Source organism: Coturnix japonica, unplaced genomic scaffold, assembly GCF_054131305.1.
Source record: "Coturnix japonica strain WE unplaced genomic scaffold, WE-NBRP24 Scf045, whole genome shotgun sequence".
Taxonomy (NCBI): Eukaryota; Metazoa; Chordata; class Aves; order Galliformes; family Phasianidae; genus Coturnix; species Coturnix japonica.
The window spans coordinates 1,658,262-1,682,319 of NW_028188948.1; the positions used below are offsets into that span (position 1 = coordinate 1,658,262).

The window sequence follows — 24,058 nt, forward strand, 5'->3', positions numbered from 1 at the left end:
CACAAGGAACCTACCAGCAGCATGAGCTCAGACGTTTGGACTTGTTTACCAAGGATGAGTGTCAATTAGACACAAACTTCTTCAAACCACCTATAAGCCTTTACTGCTCTTATAATCCCACCAGCAAAGGCTTACTTTAACTTCTCCACTTACTGTGCTTTTGGAAAGAAAGAGAAAAAGAAATCAGGTGTTTGAAGGCTGTAAGGAACAGACTGAAGAAAGGGAAACAAGATCAGAGAGACAGAAGTAGGGTGAGGGGGAGGCAACTATCTCTATCAAGTGGGATAACTGATGTGACTCACACAAAAGCAGCTTATATTTCCTCTTGTTCTGCAATGAATATTTCCACTTTGTCTTTTTCAGAGGAGACCAGCCAGAAGCAAATGCACAGCAGCTGAGTAATGCCTCAACCTCCAGAGCATCATGCAAAAAGAGAAAGACATGTAGGCCTCAGAAGAATAAACTAAGTTTCTCTGAGTCTTTGGAGACCTACTGACCGTTCACAGTGTGACGCAGGCAAACCTGTATTAACAGAGAAGATGCTGACTCCAGATTATAGGCTTTCAAGACTTCTTATCTTGCAGCTGTACTACCTGAGAAAATTTGCATAAGAACAAGCTGCCTCTTTCTTAGAAGTCTTTTTCAACCTGTTTTTATGATTTCCACTTAAAACGATAATCCTCTGTTTGTGACACTGCAATCATTTCTACTACAATCAAGTGTTCCATCCAGAAGGAGGATTACTGTCTCGGTTTGGGGAAGTAATATGGACCTCAGAAAGAACAAAGCAGCCAGTTTACAAGCAAATGACCTTGATAATAAAGAAAAAAAGAAAACAAGAGCGTGTATGATCAGATCTGCCTCTTCCAAGAGACATCTGATGCACTTCAGGCTCACAAGAACTGGTATTTCCTCAATATGTTCATACAATGGAGCTGGAAAAATTGGCAATGCCTACCTTCACTGTGCCAACCCAACATACACTCAGATTTTTCCTTAGACAACCTACCAACGTTTTAAATGTGAACACTGGAGACACGTATACAATAAACCTAGCACAGTACACAACGCCATGCATTTAGCACCATGTCTTTTGAGGAGGAGCATCGCCTCACATGGTGCCGAGTGTCAAACAACTGTTCTAAATCATTGCCACTGGCAGCTGCTCTGAAATCCAAAGAACAAACGGTTAAAATAAATGAAAGCAAAAGCCTTTTTCTTTCTCCCCCCAAGAAGATAATTTAGCATGACTTTCCACAGAACAATTTGCATGGGATTACCCACAATACACTGCATTACAGTGTAATACTCGACAATCTCTGATGCATATTAGACTGGCAGTGTTAAAAATCTGTCAAAGGAAAAATAAACGATACGGGAAAATGATGATGTAAGACAGGACAGTAAACACTCTGCACTTGTGTAATCTGCCAAAATTCACTCCAAAATTGGCCTGGGAAAGAGAATGAGAGAGTATTGCGCACTCGGAACAGCTTTAGGGAACATTCCCAACTCAAGCAGAAAACAATACCTGACTGAGACACGGACGTAATCACAGAGGAGTGGAAAATACAACAGATCCGAATGAGGAGCTGAATAGGAAACACGGAGTGATTTTCTTCATTTCTTTGATTTCCCACTGGGCAGTAACCTGGAGGGAATCTTCCCTCTTGTTCATCCAAAGCAGGTTCGGTTCACTACCCTTCACTACACACGTTCACTCAGTCTGCCTTCTGCTCCTCTCCAAGCCCCTCTGTATCTTCTTCTGATGCTGCTGGTGATCCTTAATGGACTCTGCACAGTCTCTGTGTTCAAAAGTGTTTGTCCCAAAACAATGAGCCCCAGAGCTGTATTAGTCGCAGAATCCAAACTACCAGCACCTCCTGCCCTCAGCCATGGTTGGCTGCTCAGCCCTTCAATACACTTCACCCAGAGAACAGGGACGCTAAGGATTTCTTGCACCGACCTCGTACTTTCCTACATAAAAAAAGCTGCAGGAAAATAGTATCAAATGAACTGATTTTGCCAGTTCCATGCATCATGTTCCTAGTAATTCAAGTAATTGTCTATCACTCCTCAAATCCCTAAGAATCGTGGAATTATAGATTCTTAGCTTAGGTTGGAAGGGTCCTTAAAGATCACAGAGTTCCAACTGTCTGCCATGGGCTGGTTGCCCCCACCAGCTAAGGCTGCCCAGGACACTAAGACACATTCCCCCAGGACACTAAGGGGGAATGAGGCATAGGTTTGGCCAAGAGGTGGGAAAGAGAGAAGTAGCATTTTCCATGTGGGTTTATTCAGTAATTCTCTCACCACTAAGTTGCAGAAAATGGAAGGAAAAAAAACCACAACAACCAACAAACAAGCAAGGGATGAGGCCAAATTATATTGCTGAAAAGGAGTTATAGAGATTAGTGTAGTAATTAATCAAGACAACCATGTCAGCAAGGGTCTGACCTTTATTCCTGCCCTAGTAACAGCTTTGTCCCCGATGACTTTTGGCTTGCATGCTAAAGCGATTTAGATACATCCCTCAATTAATCGCAGGATATCCTCTGGGAGATAGGAGAGCAGTACTGCAAGCTGCCAACAGGGATGCTGAATCAGAGGAGGAGTGACCTAGTGAAGGGCACCTAGTGAAGGACATCAGCAGAGATGGGGAGGTAACCCACAGTTCTCTTTACCTCCTACACTTCACCCCTCACTGCTGGAAGCAAAATTGTTTGAAGCATCTAATTCGAGATCCTGCCATATTTTAAAAGATTAAGATTTCCAAAAAATAAGAAAAATAATAAGAGTGTCTTAAAATAACTTGCGTCTTTTTCTGTAAAGAAGCAACAGCACCACATCAAACTCACTCAGGCAGGATGACAGGCAGCTGCAGAGATCACGGCAGCAGTTGCTTCCCTCTTCTCTCTTTTCTTGTGAGATAAAGACCTTCTATCAGGCAGATGTGCTGCCAATCCCACACTCGTAGAGAGTGTGGAGTCCCTTGCTCAGTGTTTTGGGTCACCTGCAGCTTCTAGAGTAACTAGCAAGCACTACTCTCTGACAAAGAACCTCAAAGCTCTGCAGATGCAGTTGTGCCCCTGAACATATGGGAGGGGAGTACCTTCTATCCTGCCCACTAGGGACAGACAAGTGGAATCTGAGCTCTCTCAGAAAGGCAGTGTACAACTACAGACCTTCAGTAAATAGAAGGACTAAAAAGCTACACATTCAGGAGAGTGGTGAAGCTCAAGATTGGCAAGAGATAGAAACAACACTAGGAGACGTCTGCTTCTATTAGAATAGCTATTATCACAGCAACTGAATACCTGAATCAGTTTTTGTCTCCTAAGAAAAATAACAAACGCATTTGCCCATCAAGTTTGTCCATTATGGCAGTTAGAAGCAGAGACTGTCAGAGCTTTATGCCTGTGAATTAAAGTCCCTGTCAGGATCTTAGCTAGTCAGAGTGAACAGAAGCCTTAAATTAATAGCTTAAGTTACAAAACTCAGAACAGCTAACACACATGTTGAGTACACCCAGCTGGTTGTGAGGTTTTCAGATACTTGTCTGAATGAACCCCAGATCTCCTGCTCAACACAGACAGGGTCTCGTATAAAGTCTGGAATAGATTTTCTAAGGTTTATTTTTAGCAGCTGTTCCACAGTTCTGATACAGAACAGAGACAACCCAGACATGATACTCTGATGGTGAAATGAATCATTCTTTCAGAGCTCTGAAAGCACTAACAGGCCATAAAGGTCCTCAGCCAGACCCGCCTGGGGCCTTTACCCATACCCTCTACCTATTCTAAGAGCCCCACTTCAGCTTAGGGCTCTGCTGTAAAACTGCAGGTCTGTAGCTCCTGTAGCAACGCTTACATGCTTTTACCTGAGCACACCCTATGGTGTGTATATGGTGTACCCTATGGTGAGACTCTGACTCACAGAACTGACTTCCCAGCATCACCTTGTCACTGTGGACCTGCCAAGTGGTTTCTGAGCTGTTTGATCCCACAAACATCACCCTGAATTACTAACGTGTGTTTTCACTTTGGATCTGCTACACTACCATGGACTTGCCTAATAATGTGGACTCGTGGCTGAATCCAAGTACTCTTCAGAAGCCTGGTCTGCTTACCTTGCTTGGAGACAGTGAGACTTGGCCTTGGCTGCCAAACAGAGACTATCTGGTATTATCTCAATTTCTCCTACTGCTAGCACTGACCCTAATTCTTTTCTCAGAAGAAAAACATACTATTTTTCTCCCATATACCTCAATACAGAGATTACAACATCCTAAACCACAATTAGATTAGGCCACCAGAACTATCTCACACTACAATCCAGATACAAAAATAGATTCCCTTTCCTTAGCTATTGTTGGCAAACACGGGTTCTAGTGAGAGAAGTTATTTCTGGACTTTTACTGGCAAGCCTTCTTTTCAGAGACTAAAAGGAAGAGCTGGTGCTGGTGGAAGAATTGTTAGACATGACTTTGAAGAAATGGCAGTTTCTGCCAAGCTCTTATGTGTGTTTCTCTGTGGGGGGAAAAAGGCTTTATTAGCTTTTCTTTCCAGAGGTCACATCTGTGAGGGTAAGTGAAAGAAAAAGGCACGTATGGAAAGTCCTCCGTCTCAGATTGACAATCAGCTGCACAGTCAGTGCCACAAAAGCCCTTTTGCACTTGTGCCTCTTCTTTCATGAAGGAAAATCCCCATTTTCTTAGAACAAAATGATGGCTGAATGTGAATGCACTGGAGTTTCCCGCTGATTTTGGTACACTGTGTTATCTCCTACTTGGAAACCCTGAGCACTTCTCATCAGGCATTTATATAGATCTGTGCATACACACACATTTACATGATCACAGATGTACAGGGACACATTTCTAAGACTCTAGCATTACAACAAACAACAACCATCCATAAAGACACAATTAAAGTTACACGTTCATCAGACACACTGGTGCACACTTGAACATGCATTGGACTGTCTTCCACACCCACGTGTATCCACATTCATGTTTATATTGTAGTCTTCCACAGTCTGTAGTTTGCACCCACGAATACTAACTGCACAAACCCAGCCCAGCGGAACAAACACTCATTTAATGTGTAATTCAAAAACCATAGGCATGTACTCTCCATGCACTCTGCTGCTGGCTTTCCCCTCTAAACAGGATGCAAATCCTACACAGTCCTATAGGCTGAGTTCTCTCTATACAACAAGTAGCTGAGCTGTGGCACACAAAAGTGCCAACGTGCCATTGCAAGAATTAAAGGTTTTATGAGTCTTTTCTCCACTTCCACAGTCTCCCCCTTCCAGTTAATGTCAAGCGTGTATATATAAATGAGATGTATTTGGGGCTTGTGCCAAGTCTCTGTAACACGGACACAGAAATAATATGGGTAAAACATGATTTGTATTGGGACTGCTCTGGTTGTCTTAAAAAGAAGGTCTTCAGTGACTGATTTGGCCTTTCTGGAAGCTTCTTACTGTTTAAATTGTAGAGTTATGAGACCTCACATTCAGTTCAACTTATCACAGCTGTACATCCTCATGTGAAATCAGGGGAACTGACTGAGAAGAGTAGGGTACTTGATGAAGCACCTTGGGGATTGAAATGTGTGTTATTAAATGTACATGAAATAAACAAAATTTCACTCCCATTTATTCCAACCAGTCAGAATCTCAAGCAAAGGCAACCTGGCCTTAAGTGGACTGCATTTATATATCTGGAGTGAGCCCAGAAGTGTCAGGTGCTACTCATTCTTATGATGCATGTCAGCATGTAACACACCAGATCTTATCAGTATGAAACCAACACCTCTTTGGGCTGTCCCTCATCTCTGAATGTTTTCACACAGACTCAGAAATCTAAGGTTTTCTCTTCCAGAGAGCATCACTAAAGATTATTCCAAAAAGACACAGAAAATTCTGCTAATATTCCTCCTCCTCTCTACCAATGAATTCACAGAAGACATCATTCATGCTACACCAACTAAGGGCAGACACTAAAACGTTACCTGAATACCCTGAGATCAAATGTCTGTCCAGAAGCAGTGAGTATCAAAAACATGACAAACAATTCACCATTTACACACTGTATCTCTGAATCAAGAGGTTGAAGGTATTTAAATGGAAGCTGACTTGACTTCTGTCTGTTATCTTTTCTGCTTTCTGTCAGCAGCTTCTCTAACACCCACTGCTGTGGCAAACCTTGCTTATCCTGTCTTCCTATGCCACAAAACGTAACCAGATTGGTTTAATTTCTGCAACACCTACGCTGAGAAAGATATTACTAAAAAGCTGTAGAAGAGTCAAGGAACATGTGCTGCGTTCCTTCCAACACCTTGATGAACACTGGATGAACAGAAGTGAAAATACTTTACAAGGAATAAGGCACTTCCCCTCACTTTACAATGCAGTAGGTCACACCAGCTTAGACAGCCTGTACTGACAGCAATTGCCTGCTTTGTTTTGCTTTCCACCACCTTAGCACCCTTTGTGTCAATACATATAAGAACTGAGCTGCGCAGTGTGAGGAGCCCACCTTACCCTTCTGCTCCAATCTCAGCTAGAAGAGGAGATGCGAAACAGCCTTAGAAGACATCCATCTCCTCTGCACGTGGAAGCCCACAGGACAGCAAGGCACACATCCATAGACCCCAGCACTGCGAGTGTGCTGCCTGACATCAGGCTTCATTGCAATCCTATACACCACACTCCACACCTTTAATTAGTTACAAATGCAAAGGAACTGAAGGACAGATTTCCCACCTAGCTTTGCATTTATTAAAAGGTCACCAAGGAAACATGATTTTTTTCCTGTGAACAGACATCAAAAGCTAATGAAACCTGAACTTCATCATTGCTGTGTACCTTTTCTTTTCAGTTTTCATTTAGAAATGAACTTCCTTTCCCCTTCACGAGATAATCCAGGCTCCCACAAGTGCTTTGCAAGAATGGTTTGGCCAAAAGGGTGAGTTATGCATCCCTTCCTTTTTCTCTTTCCACTGACAGCCATGAAACAGTGTCATACGACAGAGGAATGACACACAGCACAACATAATTCTAGCTGTACGTAGAAAATATAGACCTTAAGGTAGCCACATGTGCTATGCATAGATGCACAAAATACAGACATGTATTTAAAGCAATAAATATGCATGTCAGTTGCACACCTTTTGTGTTCTGCCTAAAACCAGAAATAAATGCATGCATACAAACATCTTTGGGCACAACTTCTTCCAAGTGCAGCACACAAACACATCCTCTAGTGTGCATACAGATGTTCCCCTAGCTACTGCATTGAAAAGAACAATTATGCACATCCCATAACTCAGTGGCAGTAACATGCCATTGCCACTTGTGTGCTCGTGTCTGTATTCTAACACATACCCTACCTCTATGCATGCGAGAAGGCTGGGAATCAATAACCACTTACAGCCCTTCAATCCAACACTGTCAACTTTGTTCCCCTCTGTTTATAGTGACAGACAAGAAGAGTGAAGACAGGGGACACATCAGTATGCAGCGTAGGAGAAGTGGACACTATCAGCATAAGCAACAGACAGGAGCTACTGAATTCAGTAGTGGCTGCTCTTGCCTCCTGCAACAAGCAGAGCTGCCACTGTCCCAGAAATCTGGTTTATTCCCAGGAAATTGATGCAACCAGATAGAAGAAACCAGAGCAATAACCGAGGGCCATTTTCCTAAAACAACATAATTGTACAAAAAAAAAGATTCGGAAAAAAAATTCAATTCTTATTTGTTTCCTAGGTCTGAGCAATGATCTTGTCTACATAACGATGCACAACATGCTCGGTATAACACCAGAACAACTCGATATCATATCCTGCAGAGAAGACAGCATGAAACTAAATATACTTCAGACACAGCAGGCTACCTTTAAAAATTGTCAAGTTGCTTCGTTGACCTTTTAAAGGGAATGAACATACAAATGCATTACATTTAAGAGCAAGTCAATACCTCAATGAATTTCAACCAATCCTGCAGCATGTGGAATAACCAAAAAGCTGTTGGTCTGACACGAGCTCTAATCATGTACCTCCATCAAAGCTCACAGCCTCACCCACCCAAAATGCTGTCCAAGCATCTCAGAGCTACTCGGTCTCAGCCTACAACATGGCCTTGGTTTTACAGTCCTGAGTTTCTCACTGTATCTATATTCAGAGATCTTCTGCATTATGAACACGTCCCATTACGCCAGGCCTGAATCTCTCCTGGGCAGAGATTGGCATTAATATAAATATAATTATGGTCATTTAATAAATGTATGATGCATGTCACTCTATCTCATTAAATTAACAACAGGAGTGAATTTCGTATTAGTCGTGACAAGGCCCATTTTCAAAGCTGACATTTAATATCACTCCCCAGCATAATCATACATCAGGCTTCACAAATTAAAGGATTTGATGTGAGCGAGGGATGATCAAATACATGAAACCACAGAACCAGTGCTGTAGCTTGCTGCAGATATTCAGCCTATGTAATACATTTACCTACAACTGATGAACCAGCAGAAATTCCAGCCATTTCAGTGCACACGGGGGCTCATGAAAGCATTCCTGATTTAGAAAAACTTCAGCACTTTGACCTCTGGAAGCCCTTCCAATCACCAAAGACAATGGCTTGATCAGAAAAGCGACCTTTCGGTCACTATTTCAGAGCCAGTCTGAGCTGTTTTCAGACTCCATTTACTTCATTCTCCCTCACTAGAAAAGACAAGAGGGCTGCTCGCAAAAGGTCACTGGGAAAATGGTGTCCAGCTGCCTGCTGCAAACTTCCTATGCGCCATCAGACTGCAGGGAACATAAAGCCCATCACATAGCTCATCCAGTGCTTTCATCTTTGGTGGAAAGCAGTAGTATTGGCCACGGTGTTGACTTTAGGTGCCTGTTCACCCAGGTGCAGGACATCTGAAGGTTGTGAGCAAGGTATTGTGTTGCTCAAGCGTGTTTATGCTGCGTTACAGAGCTGTCTCCCTTTTTCCCATCACTGCCAATTGGCGATGCATGCATGCATGCCCTGGGCCATCACAACATGGCTGTACAGCCCATTCTCCCCAACCCAGATGACAAGTCAGATCCAACTCTATTACTTCTCAATGCTGGGAAAAAGAACACAAGACAGACAATAATACAATGGAATTGAAGGCATAATATAACAGAAAAAGAAAGTGGCAGAGGAAATATCTTAACAAGTGCTGGTCCTCCATTGTTTTCACACAGAATTAGCATTTCAAATCAAATAAACTACTTAATTCAATTCTCAGCTCTCTCACAAGCTAACAGCATTTTATATTTATCTCCAAGTCAGAACAAGTCTTTCCACTTGTAGCCTGCTGGCCATCAGCTTTTAAAGGAATACTTCCCACTGAGATGCTAACCGTCCTTCTGATCATGTGGCAAAAACATACACATACTTAAAACCCTACTTAGTAAAAGAAGTCATCTCTACCAGGAATAAGCTACTGCAAAATGGACAGTGTTTCAGGGCTTTTTATTCCCATTGTATGTAGCTGTACTCCTCTCACAGACTCATTTGCAATATCGTTTTCAAACTCATTGAAAATCGCCTTTCTCATTTTGTTTCTGAGTGAATCTCTGATTCAATATTCTTGTGTAAGTTCACCTGCTACTTCCAGCACCACCAAAGGAAACTTTTCGCAATAGCCAAGAAGAGGTGGCACGCAGTAAGAGATTTGGTTAGGAATACTTTGGGAAAAACTTATTTAATCCAAGGCAGAACTTAATTGTGAAGTACACCAGGCTTCAGGCGGCTCTTCTCAGAAAGAACTCCTTGGGTTTTAGGTTACATTTCTGATCAGACGTCATAAGAAGAATAGCTTTTTCTTTTCCAGTCATTGCATTGAATTCTTTTTTACTGTCTTTAGTAGCAATTGCCATGAATTTTCAGTTACTTTCTTAGCTTCCCACATCTAATTCCTACATTACTTTGGCTGATACCCTTTTTCCCCTTTTTCTTTTGTTCACAGAGAATTAACCTATGCATTTTTCACCTCAGAATATCTTGATCATGATTAGGTAAATGGCCTCTACCACTGTTTACTCGTATCTGTCAGAATCTCTAGTAAACAATTAGTACTGGCAAAAAGGAAACAGACTAAAAGAAGTGAAATCCACCTCTTGACAATCCATCTATTACATAGATTCTTCATCAGTGTTATGATTCACTGTCCTCTATGCTCTAATTATCACCTTCTCTTTACTATTATACCAAGATGGGTTTTAACTAAATGTGTTCTCAATTCTTGATTAAGCTTTTTTTGGGATATGTAACAGAATCTATTTTAAAAACATTGGTTTTAAAATTTATAATACCTCCGTAATCTTTTTTTTCTTCCTCTTGTGGTCTGCTTTATTTATAATACATCCTCAGTCCTGGACTATTATCCCATATTAAGGGAAAAACATACATGAACACATGTTAATAGAAATGATGCGCTCTGCCCTTATTAAACGTAATTGGGTCATGATCACTGGTGTCTAGGTAACCACCAACTCTCACACCGAAGATTATTTCACCCTTTCCTATCATAGTGTGGTCCAGAATAGAGCTATATTGGATACAACATCTTTTGTACTAGAAAATAATCATCTGTAATGTTCGGAATCTGTAATAGAATTTACTGCTGCCTACACAAAATCTCAGGTACATAACACCTAGACAGAAGTCTCTATGACCACTCTCCTCTATGACCACTGGAAAGCAGTTCGGTTTATCCATCATTTACACAACCATTACCTTTCCATCTTTTCTTCCTTCTCTCAATTTCAGCTCTAAAAAGTTGTTAGATAATAACAATAATACATCTTTCCTTTTCACCAAGAACCGTACGTATCCCATGACACACAACTGCACTCATTTCCACATGCATCATCTAAGCTCCTCTTGGTATCATATTTGTTTGCTTTAAGAAGAAAGTGTGACGCCAAATCACACTTACACTTGTTTATTCCTTTGTCCATTTTTCTAAGTGGAACTCGCTTATGATAATTACTTGGTTGAAAATATTTTAACGATTCCTTGTCTCACTTCAGCAGCTATTCATCAAAGATTAATATTCTATACTCCAGAAGCTGCCTGTCTTGAGTGTCTGAGAGTAAAAGAAATACTGCAAAACATCAGCACTTGGATGTCTCCAAATTCTCCTTCTCTCACAACTATGAGTAGCCAACAACTTCTTTGATCTCTACTGTCTTCAGCTCGTTCACCTCTCATCTGTCCCCACTTATAGTATGTATGTGAATCACTTTTTAATTGTCCCTAATGTCTGCATTTCCATAGGCTGTGTGCTGTAATTTCTCTTTTCTGACCATGCATCTTCACTTGCAGATAGCCACCATCTGGCATCACATGCATCAAAAATTTCTTCCTTGGACAAAAATTAGAATATAGCAGGTTTCTCTTTGTCATCCATATGTGGTATACAACAGAGCCTCTTACCTAAAGATAAGCCATGAAGCTCCAGAAATATCATGTCTAAACATATTGCCTTCTCTGCCTCATAGATTACCCAGCACAAGCAACCTCTTTCATCTGTAAGTTTATCACATTCAGAAACACATATTTCTCCTCCGTTATTCAGAATTAAAGTGTTTGCAATTCAGTTTGGTTTAATTTACTTGGAAATGAGTTAAGCCAAATTTAATTAAGGCCACCTTAATTCTGCTTCAGAGTGTTGACATGTGGCTTAATGTGGTTTAGCACAGGACTTTCCACTTGCTCCTTTAGCTAATTCAGAGGTACTTACCTGCACATTCTCATACAAACTATTATAGAATTCAGCCTGTTTTAATTAATTATCAAAACAGAAAGGTAACTTGGTTGCATTGTAAGTATTTTTAAGAGAAGAACCTGCAAGTTACTAAATCTCTCTTTAAACCAACAGAGAAAAAACTAGAGTACATCTGAAAATAGCAGGCAGACGAATTCAAATTCGTACAAGGAAATAATATTTAGCACTTTCTGATCCCTGGAACAAAATATCAGGGGACCAGATGGATTTCCAATCATGTGATGCTCTCAAATCCAGTCTGAATTCTTTCTTCTATGAAAAATCTTACACAAACACGAGGGTTTGGTACAAAGCTGCCTATGTAGTATAGGAGGTCAAAACCAGAAGAGCTGATGGTTCTTTCTGGGACCATAAGCTGAAATAAGTGTTGTGGAAGAAGGGAAAGAGGAAAGACAATGCTATCAGTACAGGAGCTTAGCACATATGAAAAAAAAATATAAATCTCAATTGGGAACATAAAAAAGGAAAGACCAAAGAGACAAGAACTGGATGAGAAAAAAAAAGAAGAAAGGATGCACCTACAGATTTCAAAGTTGGCAAGAATGAATAGAGTTAGTTTGATTTCTTTTTGACAAGACCAAGGGACCTACAATTAGATCATCCATGAATAAAGACAACAGTGGATGTGGCAGAGAACAGCAGATTAAAGAACCTGGGAGCTACAGCAGCTGTGAGAAGTACAGTGCAGAAATCAGTGGAGGGACAGAATGGAGGAGGAAGTGAGATTAAATTTCAATATATAGTTTACATTCAATATTGGACAGCATATCCAATACCACTAATATCACTAGTATGAACTAGTGGAGTTCACTGCTGCAGGAAATCCCGTGTGGGAAAATATTACGAAAGGGGACAGAAAAGTGCCATAATTATCAACAGAGAAAGTTGCTCATTATCATTACCACACCCTCGAAATAATCAGGCCTCATGCTGCAGCATATGAAGCAGAAAGGAGGCAGGTCAGGTGGGCCGGTAGGATTATTTCTTCTTTTCCATGTCTTAGTGTAATTGAATCAGTTGCACTACAGCCTGGTTTTGTTCTCTTAGGAGCCACGAGGAACCAAACACTGTATGAGACAGGATACCTGATCATATGGACCAATGGTCTGATCCACCATGGCAAATGTTATGATGCTAAGAGGGGTAAAAATCAATCTTCGCAGAAAATCCTGTGTATAAAAGACTTTGAAATTTAGATGCTTCTAAAATCCATGCAGAGTAAAAGACAAACGTGGCTCCTCTAGCCTGTGCTTTTGCAACCTCCCATTCTTATTTGCCATGCCTGAGGAGTTCATGATTAGACTATGAGCTTCATCAAAGGGCAATTTTCAGCTGCCAAATAGATTTGTACAATAAATCCACATGGGACCAGATTAACAAGCAAGAGAGACATCAGAAATCAAAAACCTAGCCGCTGTAATTCCACTGAAAACTTGAAAGGATGATGTGCAATGATATTTAGACTTTTAAAGAGACACTGCCAGAATACTACAGCTAGTTTTCATTAGGAATTTTGCTTTTCTGTCTCACATCCTTCCCAAGAGTTCTTTTCATTAGCAGACTTAAATCCCACTTATATTCAAGGCTGCACCGTTCAGAACTGTTCAGTGGGCTTCAGAAAGAGTAACATTTCATCCAAAGTGCAGCATCTTTTCCATGCAACCATAAAATAATTAATTGCAAATGAATTTTTTGATTCTAACATCTAAGTTGTCTGGGTTTGCAATGTCAGCACCTGGGAATCTTCGATCTAATCCCATCCACAACTCCCAGAAAATGGGTATGACTGAATACTTGCATTTCTGATTCCATGTAGTCTGGCTTTTTATTTCCTAGGGAAATAAAAAAAAAAGCTTCTAGGGAAGCAGCTCGATAACTCTTTCCAATCTGTACCTACTACCACCTTTCTTCCCAAGAGTATGGGAAGACTGGGCTGCAACCAAGCATCTAGAAAGGTTTAGAAGTAGTTGAGGGAGAAAACAAACAAACAAAACAGGTATCAGCTGTTTATGGTATATTGGAAGGGGAAAAAAGAGAAATATCAGCATTCAGAAATGTACAGAATCAAGGTAACATCTGTTTTCCTTTCCTGGGTCCCACAGAATCTGCTGTGTTCCTTGGTTTAACAAATAAACCAGCTGCTAACTAGGAGATGCTCACATCATTTGCAAGTAAAAGGAAAGAAACGCAGGGATTTGTTGGAACAAGCCCTTTAAGACTAAGCCCCAAACAGAAGTGGTAAACATCAGAGCTACAGCAACTGATCGATTATATACAGTAGTGGAAAAGAGTTGAGAGAAAGAGGGGAGCACATGACGGCTCTGCTTTGCTGTTCCAAATACATCCATGTCTAGTGTACCTCCACAGAACTAGATGCTTCCAACTCTGCAAAGTCAGATCTACAATGACCTCATCCCATCATTACTTTCTGTTGTGCTGAAGAAAAAAAAAAAAAAACAAAACCTAAAAAACACCACTAACAACAAAACACAAAGCAATTACAAACCACAACAAGGGAGGGAACCTGTTCTCCAGTTACACTGACAGACAGCCCTCGATAATCTATCAACAACAGAGACAAAGGAACTGATTTAAGATGCTATTACTTCCAAAGGGCTCAGATTGTGCTACTCTGTTTATTTAGGAGTTGGAGAAGTCGAGATCCTATTTGATCAGCTTTGAAATTGGTTCCAAAAGGCTGAGAAGTCAGCTGATTTTTCATTTCTCTGTAGTTCAAGGCCATATACATTTCTCCTTTTGTTTATATCAACAAAATCCGAGTTAGGATATAACACTCATTTTTTCTGCCAAGTCCGTGGAGAGTTCTCATCCAAGACTTTGCTCATCTGACTCAATCCAGCCTAAGAGGACCAGAAAATACAGGTTTGTGGCTGCAAGCCACAAGCCCTGGTGCTGTGCTTGCAGACTAATCATTATGTTGCTCTGGCCATCCAAGGAAGATGAATGCTCACCGTCTCCTGGTTGGTTTGCTCTTTCCCATGTGCCTTTGCTCATTTCCTAAATGCCATTAACCTTTATATCGTTGCATTAAGTGAAATCATCAAGACTAAAAGGTACCATTAGAATATCTTGAAAACTGAATCACAATTTACTGAAAAGGATTGGTGGGCACAAAAGGAGCATGAAAATACGGAAAACAGGATGCAAACGTTTGCAATGGGCAACAACTAAAGAAAACACAATGAGCAGAAAACCTTAATTTAATCCTTCACTCCTTAGATTACTACAAGATAACTATTTGTTTTTCTCTTATACTTCTCTTACAATTACAGCTGCTTCCAATTTGAATCACTTTGGACCAGAACTGGAAGCAGAACTATTTAGAAAAAAAAAAACAAAAAAACATTCTTCTATATTTCTTAGCATCTGCTTTTGAATGACGTGCCCAGGCCTCAGAGGGTTCACTAGATGCACGTTTTAGAGATGATTTTTTGGATAGAAACTTCTGGATGCTTGTGAAACTTACTCATACTTAGGAAAAGTGTAAAACGTGGGAGACAATGGAAACCAGAAATAGGAAAAGCCTCAGATTTCAAAGATGATGTAAACAATTTACTGGAATGCTCATCAGAAAGCCCAGAATAAACTCCATCTCTTTTCATTTCCCTTCTGCAAGTACTTATCAAATACGCTCTGTGGCAAGAACATTGCTGCAACCATTTCTGTTGGTGCCTGAATACTGGCATGAGTCCAAATTAAAATTATTTGCAAGTTTGTGCACTAGGCATCCAATTACAAGAATGATATACAAGAATATCATTGCTTCTGTATGCCAGTAAGACAACGTTATGCGACTGCAAACTCCCTCAAAACAACCCAATTTCTGACTATCGACTGTAATAAACTGCTTATGAATAAGGCATACATAAAAATTCCACAGAAATATAATATGTGATACGCAATAATAAGGAAGATAAAGAAAATCTTTCATTGCCTATAGATAACTATAAAGAAACAGAACTGCAATTTCAGGGACAAATGATGTATTAGTAACAATTTGGTTATTTTGGACAGAAATGGGTCAAACCAGAGCAGTCCACCTCTGAAAGAGTAGCAAGAGGAAAGGCTTTCATCTTGGCATACTGCTTTATTTCTGCCACACTTTCACGGCAATTCACTGGTTCATTACTTGTATAAAATAATTCAGTAAATGCTAGCCAGGTTACAGGGGATGGATAATGGCAGCTCTTCCCATTTATTAGACTCTCATCTCTGCAGTTACTGTATAAGGGGCCAGGATGCAGATCTTTTCATCCAGTTCTGCTACCCGTTTATCAGCAGCTCCGTCCTTTTATCCCTCAGCATTTAAGTACTTCCATCTCCGAAATACAAACTATTGGCTCTTATCTAACAAGAAAGTTATCTTGGTTTTATGCCAGTATAGCATAGGAAAAACAAAAAGATGCAATTTATTAACCTTCTAAACAGAACGAGACAGACTTCAGCAAGATGGCACATGATTTGTGGAACACACGTTACATGACTAATGTCACATCCTCGCTCACACGAAGATGGCTCACAGAACCTTCAGGGACATTCACTCTCACAATTTATCTGGGGTGAGTTTTGTAGAGATGGGGGCTTCTAATTGTTAGACAGGCCATGACTTTTGACAGTTACTCTGGCCAGGCTCCACCTGCCAATTGCTGCCGTTACATCAGGCACAATTTTACCTCTAATTTCTCCTACTGTAAATGACTGGAGAGAATGCAAGCAAAATCAAATCAAACCAACCAACCAACCAACAAAACAACATCAGTTTTTCCTCACCTCTAGCTTGCTTTACCAGTTCAGTGAATTGAGTAGTTGGACTCAAAAGAAGAAAAACTTTTCCAACATGAAGATGGGTTCTATGGAAGAGCGTTCCTGAAATTCCCCAAATCCTCCTTTCAAAGGTGTTTTGAACAACTATCAACAATTTCTTATGAACGTATGGCCACTCTGCTCGGTGCTGCTCTCCCTGATTCCATCATCTCTGCAAATGGATGGCTTTTCCCTCTCATCAAGTCGGATAATAAAAGTTGGGGCATTCAATTCCCCTCATTCAGAAGCATTAGACTGGACAGAATTAATTTTTTCTCTTGACTCTCCCAAAGACTTTCTTCAAAAAGGGATCCACGTCACCAGTAAAATCTCCTTCAAAGGGTACTGTCAAAATATCTGGAATAATTTAAAAACTCATTTGTTACTCCTTGTTGCGTGTATCCCTTTGAAGCAAGAAGCTGAAGTCTATTTACATCAGTACTTCATCTCCTCTACCAGGCACAACATGTCAAGGAAAATGCCTTTCCAACACCACATGTACTGAGAGAGCACGGAGCTGAGTTTTGAGATTTGCCATGTTTCTACTATATCTGTTTTGGAACGCAAATGTATACATGGCTCAAAATACATCAAACTCGTAGGATGGTGAATACAGTTAGTAATCTGAACATCCCAGTGCAGTACGTTACTACAGGCGTCTTAACTAGTCAGCCAAGAATCAAGAAGAATAAAGTGTAGTACAATAGGATATGGTAAAACAAAGAGCTATGCCAGTTTAAAAATGAATCACACTGAAGAAACTTAGGAGAATATCCATATGCGTCAGTGCAGATTTGATTCTTTTGGGCCAATATTTGCTCCCGATTGTACTGAATAGAGCTTTCTATGGCACAGCCTTATATTCAGTATTCTGCAAACCAAATAAGACAAGATGGCTCAACAAAATCCTGCAAAAGGAGGACAGTAATACAAACCTGGAGGGCAATAGGTCCAGTGAGGGAGTTAATACAGACTGCATTCACACTGGGAGAGAAATGATAGGCAGTTTCTGATTACTTTTTGATTGTGAGATTGTAAACTGGTAGAAGTAGGAAGGAGAATTCCTTGTTGAAATGGACTGCTTTGTTTTAGGCAGCTTTCAAATGGAGACACTGCTGTTCTAAGACTCAATTGGACAATCCAGACAAAATCAAAGAGAGTCAGGATTTTTTTTCCCCTTCTTTTCTTCTTCTTTATGTTGAATAAAACCTTAGATAAGATCAATAGTTTCTTTAGTTTTATGTTTCTCTTCCTTAAGGGTAGATGGCTTATTGCATTTCCATTGATCACACAGACAGGGAGATTCAACAGAGACAAGTCATCTTTTCTTTTGCTCTCATTTCTGCCCTCCCCCCATACCCATTTGAAATCAAATGACTTTTAATCGAGGCTGGGGTCACAACTGTTTCTCATTTACATATCACTAGTAACAAATTCATGCCTTATTTTTCACTCACTAAACTGCTTTAGAAATGAAAGTCACATTTCTATACATGATATGCCACACACCGTGCAATCGAAAAACTTTAGGAACTTCTTTTCTGGGCCTCTCTATCAGACAGGTTACCTCAGCCCTCCTACAACATTGCTCTGTGGTGAGAGGGGGCTTACCTGACAGCCCTGTGTATTTAATATTTAAGCTTCTTACAGTCTCTACAAAGCCTTCCTCTGTTTTTTCCTAAATCCTTTGCAAACTCCCTATCAGATATGTGCAACTTCAAGCACAAGAAGTTTGTATCTCAGTTTACAGTCAGCAAAGCAGCTACATTCACCATTATTTTCACCATTTTCAAGAAGGAAGAAAGTCAAAGATCAGGATCCAGAACTGCTACCAACACCATTAGAAGCCTGACCACCAGCTTACTGAGTGGTGGTGCACTTGGGAGAACGTTGCATAAAACATTTTAGATCTGCTGGCACAACTTATGCAAACTTGGGTTGAAAATACTGAAGGAAGTAGAGAACAAATCATTAGACACTGATATAACCTGATGTCCAACTGCTTTTAGATGTTACTCAGATTATCTAGGAAATGAGTTAAATTCTCCATGGAGATCACTAGGAGTTTTGCCACTGACATTAGTCAAGGTAGAATTTCTCCCCACTGTCTGAAGGAAATTTAAAACCCCACCACAACCTGTGGTACCTATTGCACCCCATCAGCACTTCTCAGAGTAGGGAGCACTAGGTGTAATGCTCAGGGCAGTTATATTCTCTTTCTTTAAACCATCTTCAGATATTTCTTCTGCCTTTTCTATCTAAGAAATGATGTGAGTATAGTAGAGCACTGTTAAAACAGTAGCTGAGTACTTGCTGGCCACATTCTATGGAATGTAAAAGGATTTACATAGAACTTGCAAAGAATAATTTGAACGTCTTATTAATTGTTATTTGTAACAATGGCTTTTTCCTTAAGGGTCTTTTCGGATCCTTAACCACATATTAATGCTGTATAGATAAGGATTGCTCCCTAGTGGGAGAAATAAGGTGGAGCACAGAATCCCTTCCATGGAAAGCAACAGGTTTGGGAAAGGAACAAAAAGAATTCACCAACTGAGCAAGTGGAGAATTATGTACAGCTAAATACAATTACCAGAGCTCAAACCATGTACTTAAAAAGTGCCAAGAGGCTCCTGTCTCTGATGCACTCAGCACAAGTACAGCCCTTCCCACAGTATCTGGAACATCATTTGGTAAGAAATTTAGCTCCATTTAGTTCACAGTTAAAGCTGTGGCTTCAGCTCATAGATGAGCTACCTTTGGCTGTCAGTAACAAACTCCAAGTGCAGAATTCTCAGTGCAGGCTCTTAAGTTTAGCCAAGCAAATGCCCAGATAGACTGCAACAGGAAGTGTACGACTCCTAATATTCATGTTAATTACCTCAGATCTACTGTGAATACCATTATAAAGACACAGTCTGTATCATCTCAAAAACACTCCTTCATTCAGCTCAATATTTTTGGCATTAGACTGGAATTTCTTTTTATTTCACTGTCAAATGAAACCTCGTAGCAAGGAACCTACTTCCCTGGCATGGAAGATTAAAAGTGAAGGATCGTGGAAGGATTTAACTGAGAAGAAACTCAGTAGAATGGCTACACTTATATTATAGAAGGAAGCTGGCAATACCAAACAGCATAAAAACAGCACTCTCTATTCTCCCAAGCTCATTAGACACACATTAGAAGGAGTGTGCCATGTAGTTCTTTGGAAGAGGTACTTACTTTGTAGAGACCATGGCTGCAGCCGCAGTACGTGCTCTCCATGGTGTAGCTCCTCAGCACACCCATTTCTTGCCATACCACCACCCGGGCTGTTGACTCGCGGGACTTTTCTACAAGGAAGCTGCAGCTGTTCATGACAAATGCAGGGGCCACTTTGTCCAGGATTTTAGGAAGAGTCTATAAGAAAGTATCAGCAATGAGAAAATGAATCAAACAGATGTACATGCATTTATATCACAAATACATCTACAAGAGGCCTATGCTGTTTAAAGCGCGTATCACCAAAGCAACCTGTAGAAACTGTCACTGTGATAGTTCCAGTTAGTGCCAAACTGGACTCATCTTCATCCCAAGTGAAATCTTCATATTCTAATGTTTTGTTGTGTTTGTTTGTTTTTTTGTCCCCAGTCACAGACAAAAATGCTGTAAGTACATTTGGTACATCCCATCCAAAATGATGTCTTTGCACATCCTATAGTTTTGGACTGCTGAAGTCACTTATGAAGCTTTATTTTTTAAGCTGCTTCAACATTAACTACATTTTCCTGTTCTGCCTAGAGGGCTGCAGTCATAGCTCAGCACACAATGTTTCCATTCTTTCCTTTCCAGCTCCTCCTCACAATTTGACAAGGGATTCAGCTATAGGAGGAATTTTGTTTGAACACAGCACACAGCAAAGAAGGGGAATGCATAATCCCACTGAAGGTCACAGATAATTATAGGAAAATAGAGCTTAGCATTTAACTATCTTGCATTGTGAAATAAACCAAACTATTCTCATCTGGGATCAAATGGTACATTGAATGCACTCTGTATAGAAAGCGGCAATAAAGAGTAAATATGAAAATTCAGTAAAATTACCTCTTAGCTCTGAGTGATTTTCTTATTCTAGAAATCATTTTTCTCAACAGCAGCCTATAAACACTGCTAATACACAGCGCTATCAAATATTTCTATCAGTGTGGATGCAACACTTCTTCATGCTAACTGTAAAAGTATATACTAGATACCTTAACACTAGGTGTACTCGGTGTAGAAATTGGGCATTTACATACAAAAGCACATATGTGCATATAAACCTTTGTGCTTGCATCCCAGTACATGCCCAAAGACCATCCAGTGAAGAGCTTGTAAAATAAGAACGTTCATTATTTCTTTGATGACAGCTTTCTTAAACTTCTGAATGGAATGGAATCATACAGAAGGAGTTTCTGCTCATTGCTAATGGCATTGACCCTCAAATTTCATTCAGTTTGGGCAGTGAAAGCCAACCAGCTAATTTCACTTTCCAATAACAATCAGTGAAACTGATTGATTCTAAGCAATTCTAGTTCCACTCTGTTGAGCTTTACATCACAGTTCTGTACAGGACTGCTTGGTTTCATCAAAATTGAGAAAATAACATTTAATAGCTGGTCTTCTCTTAAAGGATGACTGACGCAGAAGATAAAATCTTTGGCCTAAACTGTTCTGCAATATCCACTGCAAACATCATAATCATACATACCTCTGTAATAAGAAAGTAAATGTTATTTTCAGCATATCCAATCTATAGCTATGAATGGACCCTACCAGTTCTGTAAGGTACAGACATAAAGATCTATAAGGTCCATTCATCAGCAGAAAAAAACCTTGTGAACAGATAACTGGAACAAAGTGAGAGATTACATTTCAAACCTGAGACCAGCATGAGCCTAACTCTTAAGTCAAGATCTACAGTGTGCTATTAAGAACTACAGCATTCCTTTTCCTGGGAGAATACCGAACAGAGGAATCTTTAAAATTGATTACTTGCTCTGAACTAAACATCCACTGCTTCTGAATTGCCCTCAAAGTACAATTTGCTGCAAAATATTATGATTCCGAGCAACACATCCAGGTTTTCCTGGAGCTGGGTTAAAAATAAAGCACAGTCACCCAAACAATTATAATCCTGAACACAATCATGAGATCCAGCTAAACTGCGTGTGAAGGTTCAGATAGTTTTCATTCTGTCCTTATCTGAAACAGCACACAGATTTTTGTAAATATATGCTATGAAGTACCATAATCAGATCTCTAATCCAGTTTAGTTTTTAAAACAATTGAAATTATATGCATAATCAGTCTTCTATATTTGATTAAATAAAAACGCTGGCAGGTAACAGTAATGTCTCTGTAGTCAGGACTCATTTAGAAGCATTATCAAATCTGAATTTAATATTCCTTTCATTTTACCAGCTTTCACTGGATTTCACACTAATAGTTCTTTCCCCTCTGCTTTTCTCATTAATTTCAATTGTATTTCTGGGAGGGTGAAAACGCATCTTTTCAAAGGATTCTTTTATGACAACACATTACTTTAACCATGCTCCCTGTCTCTCATACAGCTGGATTTAGCATGCACAAAAACGGGGGTGCTGCCCATGTCCATAAACCTCCGTTCCCATTTGGTCAGAATGGAATTAGGATTCTTTACTGAGGTCCCTTCAGAGATTACTGTCAAAGGGGCCTGGAATGGTGATTAAAAGGAGAAATCCTGAAGTTGGGTTTTCCAATGTCAATGCTACGCATGTCATCTGAGGCCAAGTATTAGGAAGTAACAATGCCTCTTTCTCCCACGAATCAAGGGCTACAGCAAAGGCTGTTCAAAAATCACAATTTTCTTGAGGTATTTTGCTCATGTTTTTGGGAAGTAAATACATGGAGAGCAGGATCGTCCCCAATTACTCATGGGAGGAAGGAGAGAAACTTCCCATATTTTGCAATCACAAAGCCTTTCATCTAGGCCACTGCAGATTCTTGGACACCCTTGGAGGCTTGCTCTTGGTTTCTTCATTGCAGATTCAAGACAGGCACCAGATGCTGAAAGCAGCATTTGAATTCTGTTTGTGTAACAGTGAACTATCCTCAGCCTTTTCAAGCCCACTGATTTCAAATACAACAAGCGATGTTCTGACTGTAAGCACTCTTCCTGCTTTTCCTTGTGAAACAAGTGTTTCCACGGGGACTTCTCGTGAGTTGAGGGTGAGAGAAGCACATGTATACTTGGAACTTATAAAACACAAAAATACAACATTTCTATTAGTCAGCGGCAGTGACAACAAAACAGCATCTTAATGAAATGAATTAGAGATCCACCTATTGACAATATTCTCGCAGATATCTGGTGCATGAAGATAGTAGGAATCATTTAAACTTTTCTGGATCTCTACTCCTCTGCTGCAAGACAAGTTTGCACCTACCAACAGAACTTGTGATCTGACCTCATCTTAAAGAGGGATGTAGGTGCACATATATGCCAACAACTGTAGAAAGGAACAAAGCAGACCTACCCTGTAGCCAACATCTTCTGTGATAACTGCTGTGTCGACCACGCAACCTGCTTGCCACAAGGTCTCTTTGATACTGCAACCATAGAGGAACACATTCTTTTTCTGGGAGTGTCCATGGTAGTCACAGAACACCTAGGGAGGAAAGAAAGGCAAAATCTGTAATACTGAAGTAAGCTTTGTGGTTCTTCACAACAGACACTATAAATACTAGAGGATTGTATGTGAGGAATTACACCTTTGTCAGTGCTCTTCAGACAAACTCAGAGCAGAGCTCTGGGCCAAGCCTATAATCAGTGTCAAACTTTGTTAGTCAGCCGTACCTCGTTTTACCTATTGGAACTGACATGATCTCATGAATCCAGTGTCAACACCGGTGCATTTCTGTCCACAGCAGAAATAAACATGACATCTGTGCAAGATTCCATGCCAACCGAGGAACCTGAGAGTTCATGGTAACTTATGATACAACGGAGCAATTTGTTGGGCTCCTCTGACTTCTCAACTCTAGCATTAGCCTCAGGAGATTTTAAAACTGCACCTTTTGCCAGCAATTAATCACCTTGGCTTCTTTAAACACAAAAACTGTGCTACACAATGTTTAGGAAAATGTAATTGTGCAGTTGTGTAAAAATGTATTGTATGTGGTCAGATACTTACATGAATTCCTGGACATAAAGCACGGGACATTATCTTTGTCAGACAAATAATCTGATTCCACACAACGCAATGTATCTATTTAATCCATCTCTCATGTCAGCTATCATATAAACTAGGTACAAGGTACATTCCAGGTTTTAATGGAAGTTTTGATTGCCTTCATAGGCACATATCAACTTTGATAAAAATGAAAATCACG

At 40.2% G+C, this 24,058-nt stretch overlaps 1 protein-coding gene across 1 annotated transcript in view; it reads right to left on the reverse strand.

Annotated features, from left to right (window-relative positions):
* The window catches only part of LOC146752445 (cytosolic carboxypeptidase 4-like), a 94,420-nt gene that overhangs the window by 32,999 nt on the left and 37,363 nt on the right, over nucleotides 1-24,058 (reverse strand). Inside the window, exons 3-4 of the mRNA XM_085531863.1 lie at nucleotides 23,203-23,334; nucleotides 19,889-20,065 (exon numbers count right to left, since the gene is read on the reverse strand). Coding sequence (XP_085387989.1) covers nucleotides 19,889-20,065; nucleotides 23,203-23,334 — 309 coding nt within the window. The remainder of the gene's footprint in view (nucleotides 1-19,888; nucleotides 20,066-23,202; nucleotides 23,335-24,058) is intronic.